The sequence below is a fragment of the Coturnix japonica genome, chromosome 13, assembly GCF_054131305.1.
Source record: "Coturnix japonica strain WE chromosome 13, WE-NBRP24, whole genome shotgun sequence".
NCBI lineage: Eukaryota > Metazoa > Chordata > Aves > Galliformes > Phasianidae > Coturnix > Coturnix japonica.
In genome coordinates, this window is record NC_140675.1 from 18,716,646 (window position 1) to 18,730,422 (window position 13,777).

The following is a 13,777-nucleotide window of genomic DNA, read 5'->3' on the forward strand; positions in this document are numbered from 1 at the left end:
GCTCCGGGCTGGACAGCAATCAGGGTGCATGGGACAGCAGCAACCCAAGGCATGGCCACACAGGGCTGTATGACTGAGGGGACAACGGGGCACCAAGAGACCTAATAAGGCCACGTAGGGGCTGTGAGGACACGGGGCGGCCCCGGGCCCGGCGCTCACTTACTGGCCTGTGCGGCGGGATGCTCGGCGCCGCGCTGGAAGGGGAAGCGGAAAAGCAGCTTGTTGCCTCGGCTGCCCGAGCTCACAAGGATAACGCTGATGGGGCTGGTGCTCTCGCCCATAACGCAGCTCACAACGAGCACCGGGCTGAACAACAGTGGGGATCCGCATGGAAAGCGGTCCGACTCGCTTCCGCTTCCGTGCCTCCTCCGCCGCCGGTTCCCGTAGCCGAGCGGCGGGGCGGAGCTGCGGGCACGGCGATGGGGGACAGCCGGTGTTCAGGGCTCGGTGTCCCGGTACAGCGCCGTGCCCCAGCACAGCCCGCTGCCCTCCGTGCCTCCCAGCACCTTGCAGTGCAGCCCTACAACCTTTCACATCCCCCAGTATCCTTTGGTCACTTTGAGCCCAGTCTCACAGATCACAGAATGACCCGGGTTGGAAGGAACCTCAAGGATCATGTAGTTCAAACCCCCCTGCCTGGCAGGGCCACCAAACATACACCTTTACTAGATCAGGTTGCCCAGGAGACCCCATAGATCCCCATAGAGACCCCATAGACCCCATAGATCCCCATAGAGACCCCATAGATCTCCATAGAGACACCATAGATCTCCATAGAGACACCATAGACCCCATAGATCCCCATAGAGACCCCATAGATCCCCATAGAGACCTCATCGATCCCCATAGAGACCCCATAGATCAGGTTGCCCATGGCCCCGTCCAACCTGGCCTTGAACACCTCCAAGGATGGGGCATCCACAACCTCCCTGCGCAGCCTGTTCCAGGGCCTGACCACTCTCCTAGTAAAGAACTTCCCCCTAACATCCAACCTAAATCTTCCCTCTTTAAACTTAAAACCATTTCCTCGTGTCCTGCTATTGTCAGCCCTTTCCAAGAGTTTACTCCCCTCCTGGGGAGTCTCCTTTGGTCACTTGGATTCATTCATTGAATACAACTCCAGAACTTACAAGCTGTGTTCCCTTGGCAGCCCTTTAGGACTCATTCATCTTATTGTGTGTCCAGCTGAGATCAGAAAACTGTCAGTAATTATGTCAGAGGATGGCATGGGTTTTTTTTCACATAAATTTGTACGTATTTGATAGCAATATTGAGATATTTGAATGCTCTGAGATATCCCCACTCTGGATTTTTCTCTGCAAGATTCTTCCCTTGGACTTCAAGCAGAGATGGGTGGTTGGGGACTGGAAGGGAGATGAGCACCCGCTGTGAGGGCTTAATCTGCACAGCCATTCTCTGCCAGGCAGGTGATAACAATTGGAGCAAGAGAAGCTGTCATTGAGGGGGGGGGGGGGGGAGTTGTTGGTGAGTGATTAAAGAGCAGCCACGTTATCACAGCAGAGCATTCATCGTGCCCCAGTGCTCCGCTAGAATCCCCCCAGTGTGTCTGCTTCCAAGCAGAACTTCATGCCCTTCAATAAGAAAATGGCCTAGAATCTCCCTGTGTGTCTGCTTCCAAGCAGAACTTCATGCCCTTCAATAAGAAAATGGCAGGTATGTTTGTCATTTCCAGCTCTTGGAGATGAGTTAAAGCAAAGCTCTTTGAGCGCTAGTAGGAAATGAAGGAATAAAGCCAGGATATAGATTCTGCTTTTAAGTTTTCCAAACCTTAATGCACCCAAACTCTTCAGAGAGTCCCCTGAGAGAGAGGGGACTCCTGCACAGAGCAAAGGAGCACATGCTCTAGGAGAATGAATCCAAATTCAATAAAGATTTCAGGTTCATACACAAAACAACAAGCCTCCAGTGCAGGCATCACCCTGATCTTCATGCCTACATAGAGACCTTAATCCTCCAGTCGTGGAGGATGGCTCTTCAGGTTAAATAGTTGGCAGCAAAATAGGAAGGAGTATTGCTGGCATCTGCCTGGCTGTATCTGAGTCACCAGGACTTCCCTCAAGCACTGTCAGCAGGGTTTGGAGCACAGCCACGCAGTGGGCGATGTAAGAGGCAGTGCTTTCAGAAGGAGACAACAACAGCATTATTGACAAAGTATTTTCCTATTGGAAACTGCACGTGTTTTTTAAATGCATGGTAATGAGAGATGATAGTTTCTCTCAGTTCCTCCATCCATTTAAGCTCTGTAAATTGAATACAACATTTTCCCGTGTAAAGTGTTTAGTGCCTGTTGTGTCAGCAGGGCAGCCACATCTGGAGCACATTGCCTGCTGGTAGTGCTGTGAAACACAAACACATCTTGATAAGGAATCTGGCTTATACGTATCAACCTGCTCAGCACAAGCATGCAGTGCTGTCTGGGAGAAGAACATGATCTGATACCTGCCCGTGCCATCAGCTTTCTGTGCACTGCTTCTGAGGTTTAATGGGGTGGCAGAGGGACTCGCCTCTGCTTCATGTGCTGGCACAATATTCCCCAAGCATTGGTAGCAACCGTCTCCAGCTGGGTGTTTCCTTGATACTCTGCCCGCTTAGCTGTGATTACAGACCTGTGCTGGCCTTTCCTTTACTCATTCAGCCCTTCACCCATCACGTGTCCATGCACTGAAGGCACAAAGAGGTCCCTAACTCTTTACAAGAGGCCAGTAAATGCCTGACAGTGCTGGAACATGTGCCAAAATCTCCACTGTTTTCCACAGAATCAGGGTCTCCCCCTCATCCCGACCCTGAGCTGTACTGCACATATCCCATCTGTCCCTAACACTACCTAGGAAGTACTGAATATGCAATACTAGGCCATATATTGGCCATGTGTATTGGAGTTATTATGATATGGCCCAGAAAGACCCAGTCTGGTGTGCGCATCTGTGAAACAAAATAACAAATACAAATTCTTGACTAAGTTTATTAGTTTACTCAAAATCCACTTAACGACACGTCCTAATCCTCCATCACTAGAATATTCCAGCACTATCTCTCTGTTCATATGTGCCTGGTCAATTTTTTCAGGCCACGCGGCCAATCCGTGTTAAGAAACAAGAAGCTGATAACACCAGCAAACCAGGAGGCCAATGCACTGACCCTTACCGAAATGGGCTTTGTTTCACAGGGAGATAAGGGTCTCCCACCTCCATGGGTGGGCCCCTGGAGTGACCAATGAGTGTGGACAGACGTCCAAGGCCCGCTCTACTCTTCCTCTTTATAACCAGGGCTGCGAGGGCACTTAGCACAACCTGCTCTGGGTGTTCACTGAAGGGAGCCTGAGCCAACACTCTCCTGCACAATGACACTGACCCAAGCTGAGAAGGCTGCCGTGACCACCATCTGGGCAAAGGTGGCTACCCAGATTGAGGCCATTGGGGTGGAATCACTGGAGAGGTAAGTGACCCACAGCACCCACCCAGAGGGTGCCTGCTCTGACTTTGTTGTTACGATGCATCTTGTTTTTTGAGTGAGGCTCGTACAGTCGTGTTAGGATTGATGAGAACTGCATGATGAGCTGTGTGTATTTTAACATGAAGGTTGTTTTTTTTTTCCCCTAAATTCTACTAAGTTCTGATAGATGGCTTCAAAATTTTACAGCAAAAGAAGTTTTTTTAACCATTCTAGTCTATAATTCTAGTTATCTGCCCATTATAGTAATTGAGAAGAATTCAAAGCTAGGAGCCCTAAAGAGAAATTCAAAGTTGTTCAGACTCGGTGTCCTTAAATAGGGTTATCACTACTAGCAAATGAACTTAAACAGCTGGGACTCCAAGTACCACTCATACCAATCCTTGTTCATTCAGCTTATAGCTTTTCCACTGCTAAACTTTGTTGTTTTATTCTCTTTCAGGCTTTTTGCCAGCTACCCTCAGACGAAAACCTACTTCCCTCACTTTGATCTCAGCCAAGGCTCAGTTCAGCTTCGTGGTCACGGCTCCAAGGTCCTGAATGCCATTGGGGAAGCCGTGAAGAACATCGATGATATTAGAGGTGCTTTGGCCAAACTCAGCGAGCTGCATGCTTACATCCTTAGGGTGGACCCAGTGAACTTCAAGGTGAGTGGGCACATTTTCATGGGTGAAAACTACCAGTCACAGAACTAGAGGCCACAGGTCATTTAGATTAATGGGAGCTTGATCCCTGACTGTGTGGTACAGCCTCACGTTGCTGCTGGCTCCCCAGCTGATTTATAACCTAACACTGGACCTTCTAGCAAACCATCTGGTTCAGTTTAAGCTGTTACCTGGTTGGGACATGGATTTTTTTCACTCTGGAGCATGTTGCAGACTCTTAGATTGGTATCTGTTACTGATTACAATGGATTTCATCTTCTTTTTCTTTCCATTTCAGCTTCTTTCCCACTGTATCCTGTGCTCCGTGGCTGCCCGCTATCCCAATGATTTCACCCCAGAAGTTCATGCTGCATGGGACAAGTTTCTGGCCGGCATCTCCTCTGTTCTGACTGAGAAGTACAGATAAATGGCTTCCACACTGTGTTAGGGGCTTGCACCCACGGCACGCAACAGCTGCCAAGTTCTGGGGTATTCTTCCTATGCAGTCCCCTCTATTCCCCTATGCAGAGGCTCGGCCATCTGCAGACCGCAATAAATAATTCAACTGTGATCTATGGTCTCTGTGCTTTCATCTTTCGTATTCCACCTGCACCTTAGTGTTCATCAGTGTGTTTGGAAACCACTAAGTAATACAGAGGGGAAAATACTAAGCTGTGTAAGTTCACATACACAATGAGTATAACATACTGCTAAGCAGAAGCCCAGCACAGGTTAGAACCTGTGACTATTACTGCTCACAGTTCAGAAGCTACATCAACCAAATGTAAAGCTGATCAGGAAACGTTCTTTTACCCTGCTAGGATAATGAACAGACCCAGACTTCTCATTTAGACTCTCCAAAATCCAGCACAGCCTGCTCTGAACAACAGCTGCATTGCCAAATGGTGTGATGTGCACGGAGCAATGCTGTGTATTGACTGTGTGTGCTCTTCTCCAAAGGGTCTGGACAAGGTGAACTCCTTAGGCTATCACACCTGCTTAGTCCCACTTGTTTGGTAAAGGGACCCTCCCCTCAGCTTGACATTTCCTATATTTATATCAGGAACTTTGTGTGCTTTTGAAATTTGGGATGTCTAATGGCCCCTGGAGATCAATAATGGTATTTTACATTCCCCTGAGGGTAATGCACAGACCTTCCATGCCTCTTGGCCAATACCCCAGATCCCAGCTGATAAAAAATACGTGAATTTCTTTGTTTGCATCCTTGCTTCCCCTTCCAAAGTATGTCCAAGACTTTACAGTGGTACACATCACCTGTTCACACACACACGAAACACCTGGAGTGTTAAAGCAGCTTGAGATTCAGAAGCTCCTCCTTTGTTTGTTGGTGTGTTCTCTACCTAAGTGATCCACGTGTTATGGGCAGGCCAATAACTGTGATATCATCCTGTGCATCTTGGGAGGTGTCTGTGTCTAAGGGCAGAGTGAGCCCTTAATTCCAGCTTAATTTACTGAGCCATATCCCTGCTCTTCCAGTGAGATCCTTACCAAGTTACCCTCACTGCACATGCAGGTTTTGACATGAAAAGATGTGTGCAAAGCCTCAAGAAAACAAGAATGAATTGGCACATAAAGCTGCAGTGCTCGTCTTGTTTAAAAAATGTAAGCACTGTATTTGGGCAAGGGGAAGATTGATAAGATGTGGAAGTTTTAAACCACTGACCTGATCTAAATCTGCTGATGTTAAGCAGGGCACCTTCTGTGAGCAGTACGTTTTTAAAGCATCCTATATTAGTGGGTCTCAGGGTAAACTGAATGCTTAAATCAATGATTTACAATGTAGGTCGGCATTCCTAAGCTCAAATTTGTATCAGTGATTTCATGCAAAGGCTCAGTGAGGGATATGACAGATCCCAACCATTGCATGCCCTATGGGATGTCCTATCTTATGGAGAGCAGCAGGAGAACACACTGGGATGGAAAAAAGGCAACAAGTCCAAGCCTCATGAGCAAGCAGGTGTGGACTTTGGATAGACCAGGTACCAAAAAAAGGAGGTTCTTCCTCACCCAGGTTTCTCTGGGCTGCTGCAGAAAGATGATGGGAGTACACAGAGAGCAAAGGAGGCACAGGATGGGAGCAAACCCAGGGGCTTTTTGTTTGCAGAGTGGCTGCCAACTGCAGGGTGCAGCCTTGATATATGCCTTCCCCCAGCCCATTGAGGGGCTGCCTGGGGTCCCCTTTGCATGCAGTGCAGAGGGCTGACCCAGTTGGCAGAGCAGGGTAGGACAGGGCAGGCAGGACAGCAGTGCCCCCTCAGGGCCCCCTCTGTGGGTGTCAGGGCCCCCCAAGGCACCGCCGCTCCCTGCTCCCCACATTGCACAGCCACGGCCCCTCCATGTGGATAAGATAAGGCCGGGGCGGGTGTACAGGGAGCTATAAGAGGTCGGCCCTACAGGCTCCTCCACCACACATTGCTACCAGCCACCAGCCCGCCCCACCAGCTGCCACCATGCTGACTGCCGAGGACAAGAAGCTCATCCAGCAGGCCTGGGAGAAGGCATCTTCCCACCAGGAGGACTTCGGAGCTGAGGCTCTGCTTAGGTGCGAGCCAGGCCCAGGGACACCTGGTGGGATGGGAATTGGGGAGTGGGAGCCAAGGGGTGCGGGTCAGGTCCTGGAGTGCTGGGTTGTATGGGCTGGGATAGGGGGAAATGTGGGGCAGCAGAGCTGACCAGCCTCGTTCCGGCAGGATGTTCACCGCCTACCCACAGACCAAGACGTACTTCCCACACTTCGATCTCTCACCCGGCTCTGATCAGATCCGTGGCCATGGCAAGAAGGTGTTGGCTGCCCTGGGCAACGCCGTGAAGAACATTGACAACCTCAGCCAGGCCATGTCTGAGCTCAGCAACCTGCATGCCTACAACCTGCGTGTTGATCCTGTCAACTTCAAGGCAAGCAAATGCTTGGGTCTGGGGGTCCTGGGGGTCCTCAGGTCAGGGGGTCCTGGGGTTACAGGGTCCTGGAGGTCTTGGGGTCAGGGTCTCCTAGAGTAAAGGTCTTGGGTCGGGGGGTTCTGGAGCCCTGGGTTCTAGAGGTCCCTGGGTTCCTGGGAGCTGGGATCCTGGGGGCCAAGAGCTGGAGGCAAGGGGTGCTACCAGAGCCATGATGGGGGACAGATTGGGGCTGAGAGCCCTCCACCCAGAGCAAGGGTACTGAGCCTCTGTTTGCCTTGCAGTTGTTGTCGCAGTGCATCCAGGTGGTGCTGGCTGCACACATGGGCAAAGACTACAGCCCTGAGGTGCATGCTGCCTTCGACAAGTTCCTGTCTGCCGTGGCTGCTGTGCTGGCTGAGAAGTACAGATGAGCCAACATCTACAACTTCAAGTCTTCAATAAAGACACCATTGCTGCAGCACTGTGTCCATGTGTGTGGGTCTGGGGACAGGGTGGGCTGGGCACAGGGGTCCAGGGTGGGCTGGGGCAAACTCAATGGTTCCCTGCACCCCTTGGGAGGGAGGGAGGAAGGAAGCTGCCAGCAGGTCTGGCATGGGGCCTGGATGGTTAAACTGAAGCTGGTAGCAGGACTCTGAGGACATAGCTCAGTCTGCACCTTCCCATGCCTGCAAACCTACTTGGGGTGGGTGAAGCCAAATGTGTTTTCTTTGAACCCCTTGAATGATTTTCCATGGGAAAAGGATTGACATCTCCTGGCAATATCAGCATGGCTGTTTAGGACTTGACTGGGAAGCTGTGGGAGCTAAATGCCCGCATGGATTCTGTAGGCAACAAAACAAGTTCATAGAATGAAAAAAATCCACTGTAAACCACGAAGTACAAACACCTTTCATAGCCTGAAGTCCCTGAGCCTCAGCTCTCTAGCAGCTGCCTGAGAAGGGCCCTTCCACTCCTGCCCTGGGTGCCTGCTTTTCCCATGCCATCTGGAGGGGGTGGAAATGTCACAGGCAGAGCTGTAGTCCAACACAAGGCTGCTGCTTTTACATCATTGGCTTTAGATCTGAGAGAGATCATGGGTTATAAGATAGTAAACTAGCCCTGGGTTTGCTCTGTGCTTTGACAGGGGGTCCCCATGCTATGCCCTGCTCCTGTGAGCACACTCCCAAACATGCAGTGCTTTTCCTCCATACTCCAAAGCACTGTCTACATTTCAGCATGTCTGTGTTCATTTACACCCAGTTATTCCCATGCCTTCAGTTTGAGGAGCTCTCCTTCCTTTGCAGTTTGCCCCACTGACGTGTGCATGGGCAGCAGACACACACAGCCTCCCCAGCATCTGCTTCCCAGAAGAGCAGCCCCCCTCCTCCACTCTTCCCCTCCTCCCGTGCTCTGACATGGTGCCAGGTCAAGCTAATCTCCCCCAGACACAAATGATAAGAACCGCTGGAAATGGAGGAAACACGGGTGTAAACTGTCCCCCCCCCCCCGCGCCAGCTCTCGAACCTACTGGAACCACTGCAACCTTTTTCACCTTTCCAGCCCTCCTTATCTACCTCATCCTCCTCACCTTCACCACTCAGGACATGCAGAGCTCACTGGGGGCCTCCCTGGCCATACATTCCCCCCTTCCCCTGCTGTGAGCTCCTGCAGGACAGTGCCTGCATCAGGATCTGGCATTGACCCCACGGCTCTGCTGTTTGCCCCATTTCCAGCACACAGGGCCACCCCATTCCCCCACAGCAGCAAGGATTGGGACAGAGGGAGCTCTGGGGTCTGTTTGCAAAGGGATGCAGCTGTGGGTGAGGGAGCAGGACATGAAGATGCATTGGGGTGCGCTGGTGTGAGGAGCGCAGAAGGAATGAGAGCAGAAGGGTGAAGTGAGAATGAGTGGTGGTGTGCAGGGGCTACATTGCAAAGTGGTGTGTAGGGGCAGTGCATGTACTGGGGCAGTTTGCATGTGTTCATAGCCTGTGCTGGAGAGGTCAGGGGCAAGTGCTCCTGAACCTACAGATTCCATATTGCTATCCCCTCTACTCTGCCTGCTCCTCCTGGGCAGAACACATCCCTTCTGGCCTTCTGAGGGACCCTTTGTTGGCACCTCAGCCCTAATCCCACGCAGACCCTAACCTCAACCCATGCTGGTGCAGACACTAACCCTAATCCTAACCCTAACATGCCATCATCACACTGCCCCAACCCTAGCATCGAGCCCAAGCTCATGCTGGGGACCAACCCCCCCAGCCTGTGCAGTATCGTGGGTGGGGCAGGACAGCAGCCCTGCCTGGATGGGGTCCAGAATCTATGGGGCGGGCTGGGGGGGCGGGCTATGGCCAGCACAGTATATAAGGCCAACAGCAGACTGCAGGGGCACCCGTGCTGGGGGCTGCCAACGCGGAGGTGCAACCATGGTGCTGTCCGCTGCTGACAAGACCAACGTCAAGGGCATCTTCGCCAAAATCGCCGGCCATGCTGAGGAGTATGGAGCCGAGGCCCTGGACAGGTAGGTGTCCTCTCATCTCCATCTGCCTCTCTCCTGTCTGTCCCTGATCCTTTTCCCATCCTCAGCTGTCCGTGTCCCATCCCTCCCTGTCTTACCCGTCCCCTCCTGCCCTGCTGGCCCTGACTCACTGTGCTCCACAGGATGTTCACCACCTACCCCCAGACCAAGACCTACTTCCCCCACTTTGATGTGTCACACGGCTCCGCTCAGATCAAGGGGCACGGCAAGAAGGTAGCGGCTGCCTTGGTCGAGGCTGCCAACCACATTGATGACATCGCAGGCACCCTCTCCAAGCTCAGCGACCTCCATGCCCAGAAGCTCCGCGTGGATCCTGTCAACTTCAAAGTGAGTGTCTGGGAAGGGGGGCAACCCACCCTGCCCCTGCTGCAGCCCTTTCTTGGGCCATGTGGCCACCCCTCTCCTCACCCTCTCCTTTTGCCTTGCAGCTCCTGGGCCAATGCTTCCTGGTGGTGGTGGCCATCCACCACCCTGCTGCCCTGACCCCGGAGGTCCATGCTTCCCTGGACAAGTTCTTGTGCGCTGTGGGCACCGTGCTGACCGCCAAGTACCGTTAAGATGGCACGGCGGGTAGAGCTGGGGGGCAACCCACCACCAACCCTCCAACAGAGAGCAGCCAAATGAGATGAAATAAAATCTGTTGCATTTGTGCTCCAGCTCTGGTGTCCTGCTCTGGTTGCTGCCTGTGGGGAGGGAGTGGGAGGGATCTGCTCTGGGGCTCCATGCAGCTGAACTGCGGGCCCCAGGGCCAGGTGGGTGTGCGGAGGATATGAGCTCAAGTGGTGGTGTCTGGATGATGCTTAGATGATGTTTGGATGATGTTTGGGTGGTGTTTGGGTGGTGGTGCCCAGAAGACAGATGCATTTCTGCTGTCTGTGGGCATGAATGGAGCTCTTACAGGTGCTGGTGGACAGGGAGGCTTTATGGAGAGTGGTTCTTGAGGGCTCCCAACAGCTCCAACCCATCCTGAGCTTCCCAGCAGAGCCACATACCCATGTTGGGATCCCATGCACTCCTTACCCCATGAAGCCTAAACTGTAGGGAAACAGATCTCATTCAGAAAGGGCTTGCAGGAGGTGGGGAACAGTTCCCAGCATCTGTCACCATCTGTGTGGTGACACAGCAAGGACAAGCTGAGGACCTTCTGCACTGGGGCAGCTTTCTATGCAGGTCTACGGACTGTGGCCCTCATAGGACTTCTCTGCTTCCATCTCCTGACACCTTGCTGTGTGCCACCCATGGGGGTCCCAGGGTGCACCAAGCAGGCAGAAGGGTTGGGGAAGACCACAGCACTCCAATAGGAACCACCAGCACCTGGGGATCAGTTCGTGCTCTTTGGGCTGTGAACCTCATCAGGGCAGGGGGATGAGCACGGGTGGTGAAGCGGTGCTGGGTGCTGTGTATGGCCCCCAGCTCTTATCACAGCCAGCAGCAGGGCTGGGGATGGCCATAGCCAGTGGGGGCTGCAGGTAGCTGATAAAGAGCTGCACGGGCTCTCCTCCAGCCCACGGGTGTGGTGAGGGACGTGGACAGCAGATAGCCCTGGGGGGGTAAAACCTGCCAGGTGCTGAGTAACTGCAGCCTGTCCCTGCCAGGGATCTTAATGCAGAGATGGAGGTTTGAGAAAGCCCCAGGCCGGCCAGCACAGAAAAAAAACCCAGCATGAATCCAACCTGGGGTTACCACAGGTCCCCTCATTCCTTGCCACATGTACCATATAAATGAGTTCAGATGGAGGGATGGTCTCCAGTGACCATCAGGGACCAGTGCTCACAGGCGACTCCAGAGAGCTTCCAGCCCTCAAAAGTTCCTCCTATAAATCACCAGCCTCAGGTGCCACAAATCCACCAGGCCGTGCTCCAGTCTCCCACCTCACACCATCCAGACACATCTATGGGCATTGCTTCCCACAGCAGAGAGCCTCTGCTCCGGGGGAGCACAGGGAGCAGGGGCACGGTGCAGGCAGGGCATGCATGGCACTGGGAACTGGTGTGCCAAGCACTGGTAAGAGCCAGTGTCAAATCCTGCATAGATCTGGTCTGCTCCAAACCCTGCTGCAGGAGATCCTTGCAGTCCTGAGATTGGCAAAGGCAGTGCTTGTACAAGTGGGGTGAAGCTGCATGTAAAGGAATGCATGTCCTCCAGCCTGGAGCTGAAGCAAGAAATGGCAGCGTATATGCAGCATATCTGTGTGTGTGCATGAAAAGTGTCAGGAGCAATGCAGGGGGATGATGTGTGCCACGTTTTGCTGCTGTCCCTGCTGCCTCTGCCAGACCTCTGCCTCCAGTTGCTCTCACACCTTGCTATGACCTCAGGTAGGACTCAGCAGGGCCAGTGTTTTAGAGGAGACAGTGTCTGGCTCTGTCTGGCTAAAGAATGCCATGCTGCAAACAGCTGAGTGTTTTGTCCCAGCTACTTGTCCCTGCTGCCACAAGATGGAGGCCTCAAGCCGTGGTGCCTTTATCAGAGCCAGCCAGCTCAGCTTTGAGTCAGAGCCTCCAGCATTGGCCAGGATGAGCTCCTGAACACCTTGGGGTGCTGGCGCAGGCTTGAAGGGTGCATGGAACCCCATGCTGTTTAAGGGGCCAGATCCACTGCCAGGAGGGTCTGCACCACCAGCTAGGCAGGGCTGGATACGGTGTGGGAACAGGAACCCTGCCCAGGCCCCTCACCCTCTTCCTACAGTCACAGAATTACAGAATCACAGCATGGTCGGGTTGGAAGGGACCTTAGAGCCCCCAGATCCAGCCCTGATGTGAGATCCTTTTGCTAGAGAGATGAGGGAGAATATCACCTGTTTACAAAAGGTTCTTCTGTGTTTGCATCTGACATGGGCATTCAGCAGGCCAATAGCAAAACCCATTAGGGGTGCAACCTATAGGTCTTTTGCTGAAAACATCCTGTCAAAGCAGCTTGTTTGCCTCAGGTTTGGCTAGTTTTTCTTTCCTAAATGTCAGCCTTTCCATACTGAAATGCTCCCTGATATATCCAAACCATTTTTAACCCAATGCTTGGGGTTGCTCACAGCTCTTCCAGCTCAAACCCATCTGAGGTTTTAATAAGTGTATTCTCTATTACAACACATAAGTTATTGATGAAGGAACAGTGAATAATGATGTTGAACCAAGAACTGGAATCTGTCACAGAAGGAAAACAGACTCATCTGAAATGATTCATTCTTGGCAATAGCAATGCTTATTACTCATCTCTTACTTCAATTAAAAGTCCCACTGTTAGTTGTGAGTTTAAGTTGACTGCCTTATAGTTCCCTGGTTTCCACTTTTTACCCTTTTTTATTCTGCAACCCCATCACCCTCTGCCATTTCTCAAAGATTCAGATGGAGTGAAATGGCTTCAATCAGTTGCTGAGGTAAAGGGGAATTTTTTCAGGCAGTCTGGAAACACCAAAGTGATTGAACTATACTTTAATCCACTCTTTTCAGGATCCATCTACCTTAAGTCCTTTATCAAAAATGACATTTTAGTGAAGGCTGACTCTATTTTCTCTCTTCTGTGAGTACTTTTCCTGTCTCTGCTGCGTCAACACCTTCCCCAGGGGATGTTTTCTATTTAGGCTTTAAGACCCTTGTGACTTTTTGTCTTGGTCTTTTGATCATGTCCCTGTGTGCTCAGTATTCCTTCACCATAATGTCAATTTTGATGGAGGACTTAAAGTATTTTCTCTCCTTCCTTTCATGAAAACAGAGACTGCTCCCAGTGGAGCAGCTACATCAAGCAGCAGCTGCACGGGTCCCTAGAGAGAACAGGGCTGATAAAAACAAGCATTACCAGAACTTAAAACATTGTCTGTGTTTCGCTGCCATCACAAAAAGTTTAATGCCACAGACAATATCTTAGAAAAACTTTCTGCTCAGCTCCTTCTGGTCATCAGATCCAGCCAGGTTTCCACTGTGGCTTTGCCACTAGCTACCCTTTTCAGTGAAGAAACAGCACTTTTCTGTCATTCCTGCTGGATGTTGTCCACTAAGGATTGATCTGATTCTCAGTACAGAGTAGACATGCAGACACGTCTTCCTACCACACAGCAGCCACCTGAGATGATCTGAATGTGCTTAGGGACACAGAGAACATAAGAAATGCCCCTGCTGGACCTGATGGTTGGTTCATCTCACCCAGCGCTGTGTTCAGCAATAGGAGATGGCACTGGGGAGCACACAAGCCTCGCCATTTTAGCTTGTGCTCCTCCAACACCTGCATCAGCAGT

At 51.8% G+C, this 13,777-nt stretch overlaps 4 protein-coding genes across 23 annotated transcripts in view; 3 read left to right on the top strand and 1 right to left on the bottom strand.

Annotated features, from left to right (window-relative positions):
- NPRL3 (NPR3 like, GATOR1 complex subunit) overlaps positions 1–347 on the bottom strand; it is a 34,606-nt gene extending 34,259 nt beyond the window's left edge. For all 20 annotated transcript variants that reach the window (XR_014933922.1, XR_014933921.1, XR_014933923.1 and 17 more), the window contains exon 1: positions 164–347. Coding sequence is in view for 12 of the 20 variants with exons in the window: in XM_085514278.1 (XP_085370404.1) it covers positions 164–281 (118 nt within the window). In the remaining 8 variants the exon portion in view is untranslated. The remainder of the gene's footprint in view (positions 1–163) is intronic.
- Positions 348–3,306: 2,959 nt separating this feature from the next.
- LOC107320994 (hemoglobin subunit pi) lies at positions 3,307–4,686 on the top strand. Its single transcript, XM_015877449.3, has 3 exons — positions 3,307–3,456; positions 3,914–4,118; positions 4,414–4,686. The coding sequence occupies exons 1-3, from the start codon at positions 3,362–3,364 to the stop codon at positions 4,540–4,542; spliced, it is 429 nt and encodes a 142-aa protein (XP_015732935.1). The 5' UTR covers positions 3,307–3,361; the 3' UTR covers positions 4,543–4,686.
- Positions 4,687–6,540: 1,854 nt separating this feature from the next.
- LOC107320986 (hemoglobin subunit alpha-D) lies at positions 6,541–7,491 on the top strand. Its single transcript, XM_015877437.2, has 3 exons — positions 6,541–6,678; positions 6,827–7,031; positions 7,316–7,491. The coding sequence occupies exons 1-3, from the start codon at positions 6,587–6,589 to the stop codon at positions 7,442–7,444; spliced, it is 426 nt and encodes a 141-aa protein (XP_015732923.1). The 5' UTR covers positions 6,541–6,586; the 3' UTR covers positions 7,445–7,491.
- Positions 7,492–9,399: 1,908 nt separating this feature from the next.
- LOC107320982 (hemoglobin subunit alpha-A) lies at positions 9,400–10,208 on the top strand. The gene is made up of 3 exons (XM_015877433.2): positions 9,400–9,534; positions 9,675–9,879; positions 9,981–10,208. The coding sequence occupies exons 1-3, from the start codon at positions 9,440–9,442 to the stop codon at positions 10,107–10,109; spliced, it is 429 nt and encodes a 142-aa protein (XP_015732919.2). The 5' UTR covers positions 9,400–9,439; the 3' UTR covers positions 10,110–10,208.
- Positions 10,209–13,777: the final 3,569 nt, after the last annotated feature.

Bases quoted from the DNA above. Each gene is read 5' to 3' on its own strand.
- LOC107320994 (XM_015877449.3), top strand. From the start codon at position 3,362: ATGACACTGACCCAAGCTGAGAAGGCTGCCGTGACCACCATCTGGGCA. The intron at 3,457-3,913 runs GTAAGTGACCCA...ATTCTCTTTCAG, and splicing joins GGGGTGGAATCACTGGAGAG to GCTTTTTGCCAGCTACCCTC. The intron at 4,119-4,413 runs GTGAGTGGGCAC...TTTCCATTTCAG, and splicing joins TGGACCCAGTGAACTTCAAG to CTTCTTTCCCACTGTATCCT.
- LOC107320986 (XM_015877437.2), top strand. From the start codon at position 6,587: ATGCTGACTGCCGAGGACAAGAAGCTCATCCAGCAGGCCTGGGAGAAG. The intron at 6,679-6,826 runs GTGCGAGCCAGG...TCGTTCCGGCAG, and splicing joins GGAGCTGAGGCTCTGCTTAG to GATGTTCACCGCCTACCCAC. The intron at 7,032-7,315 runs GCAAGCAAATGC...TTTGCCTTGCAG, and splicing joins TTGATCCTGTCAACTTCAAG to TTGTTGTCGCAGTGCATCCA.
- LOC107320982 (XM_015877433.2), top strand. From the start codon at position 9,440: ATGGTGCTGTCCGCTGCTGACAAGACCAACGTCAAGGGCATCTTCGCC. The intron at 9,535-9,674 runs GTAGGTGTCCTC...TGTGCTCCACAG, and splicing joins GGAGCCGAGGCCCTGGACAG to GATGTTCACCACCTACCCCC. The intron at 9,880-9,980 runs GTGAGTGTCTGG...TTTGCCTTGCAG, and splicing joins TGGATCCTGTCAACTTCAAA to CTCCTGGGCCAATGCTTCCT.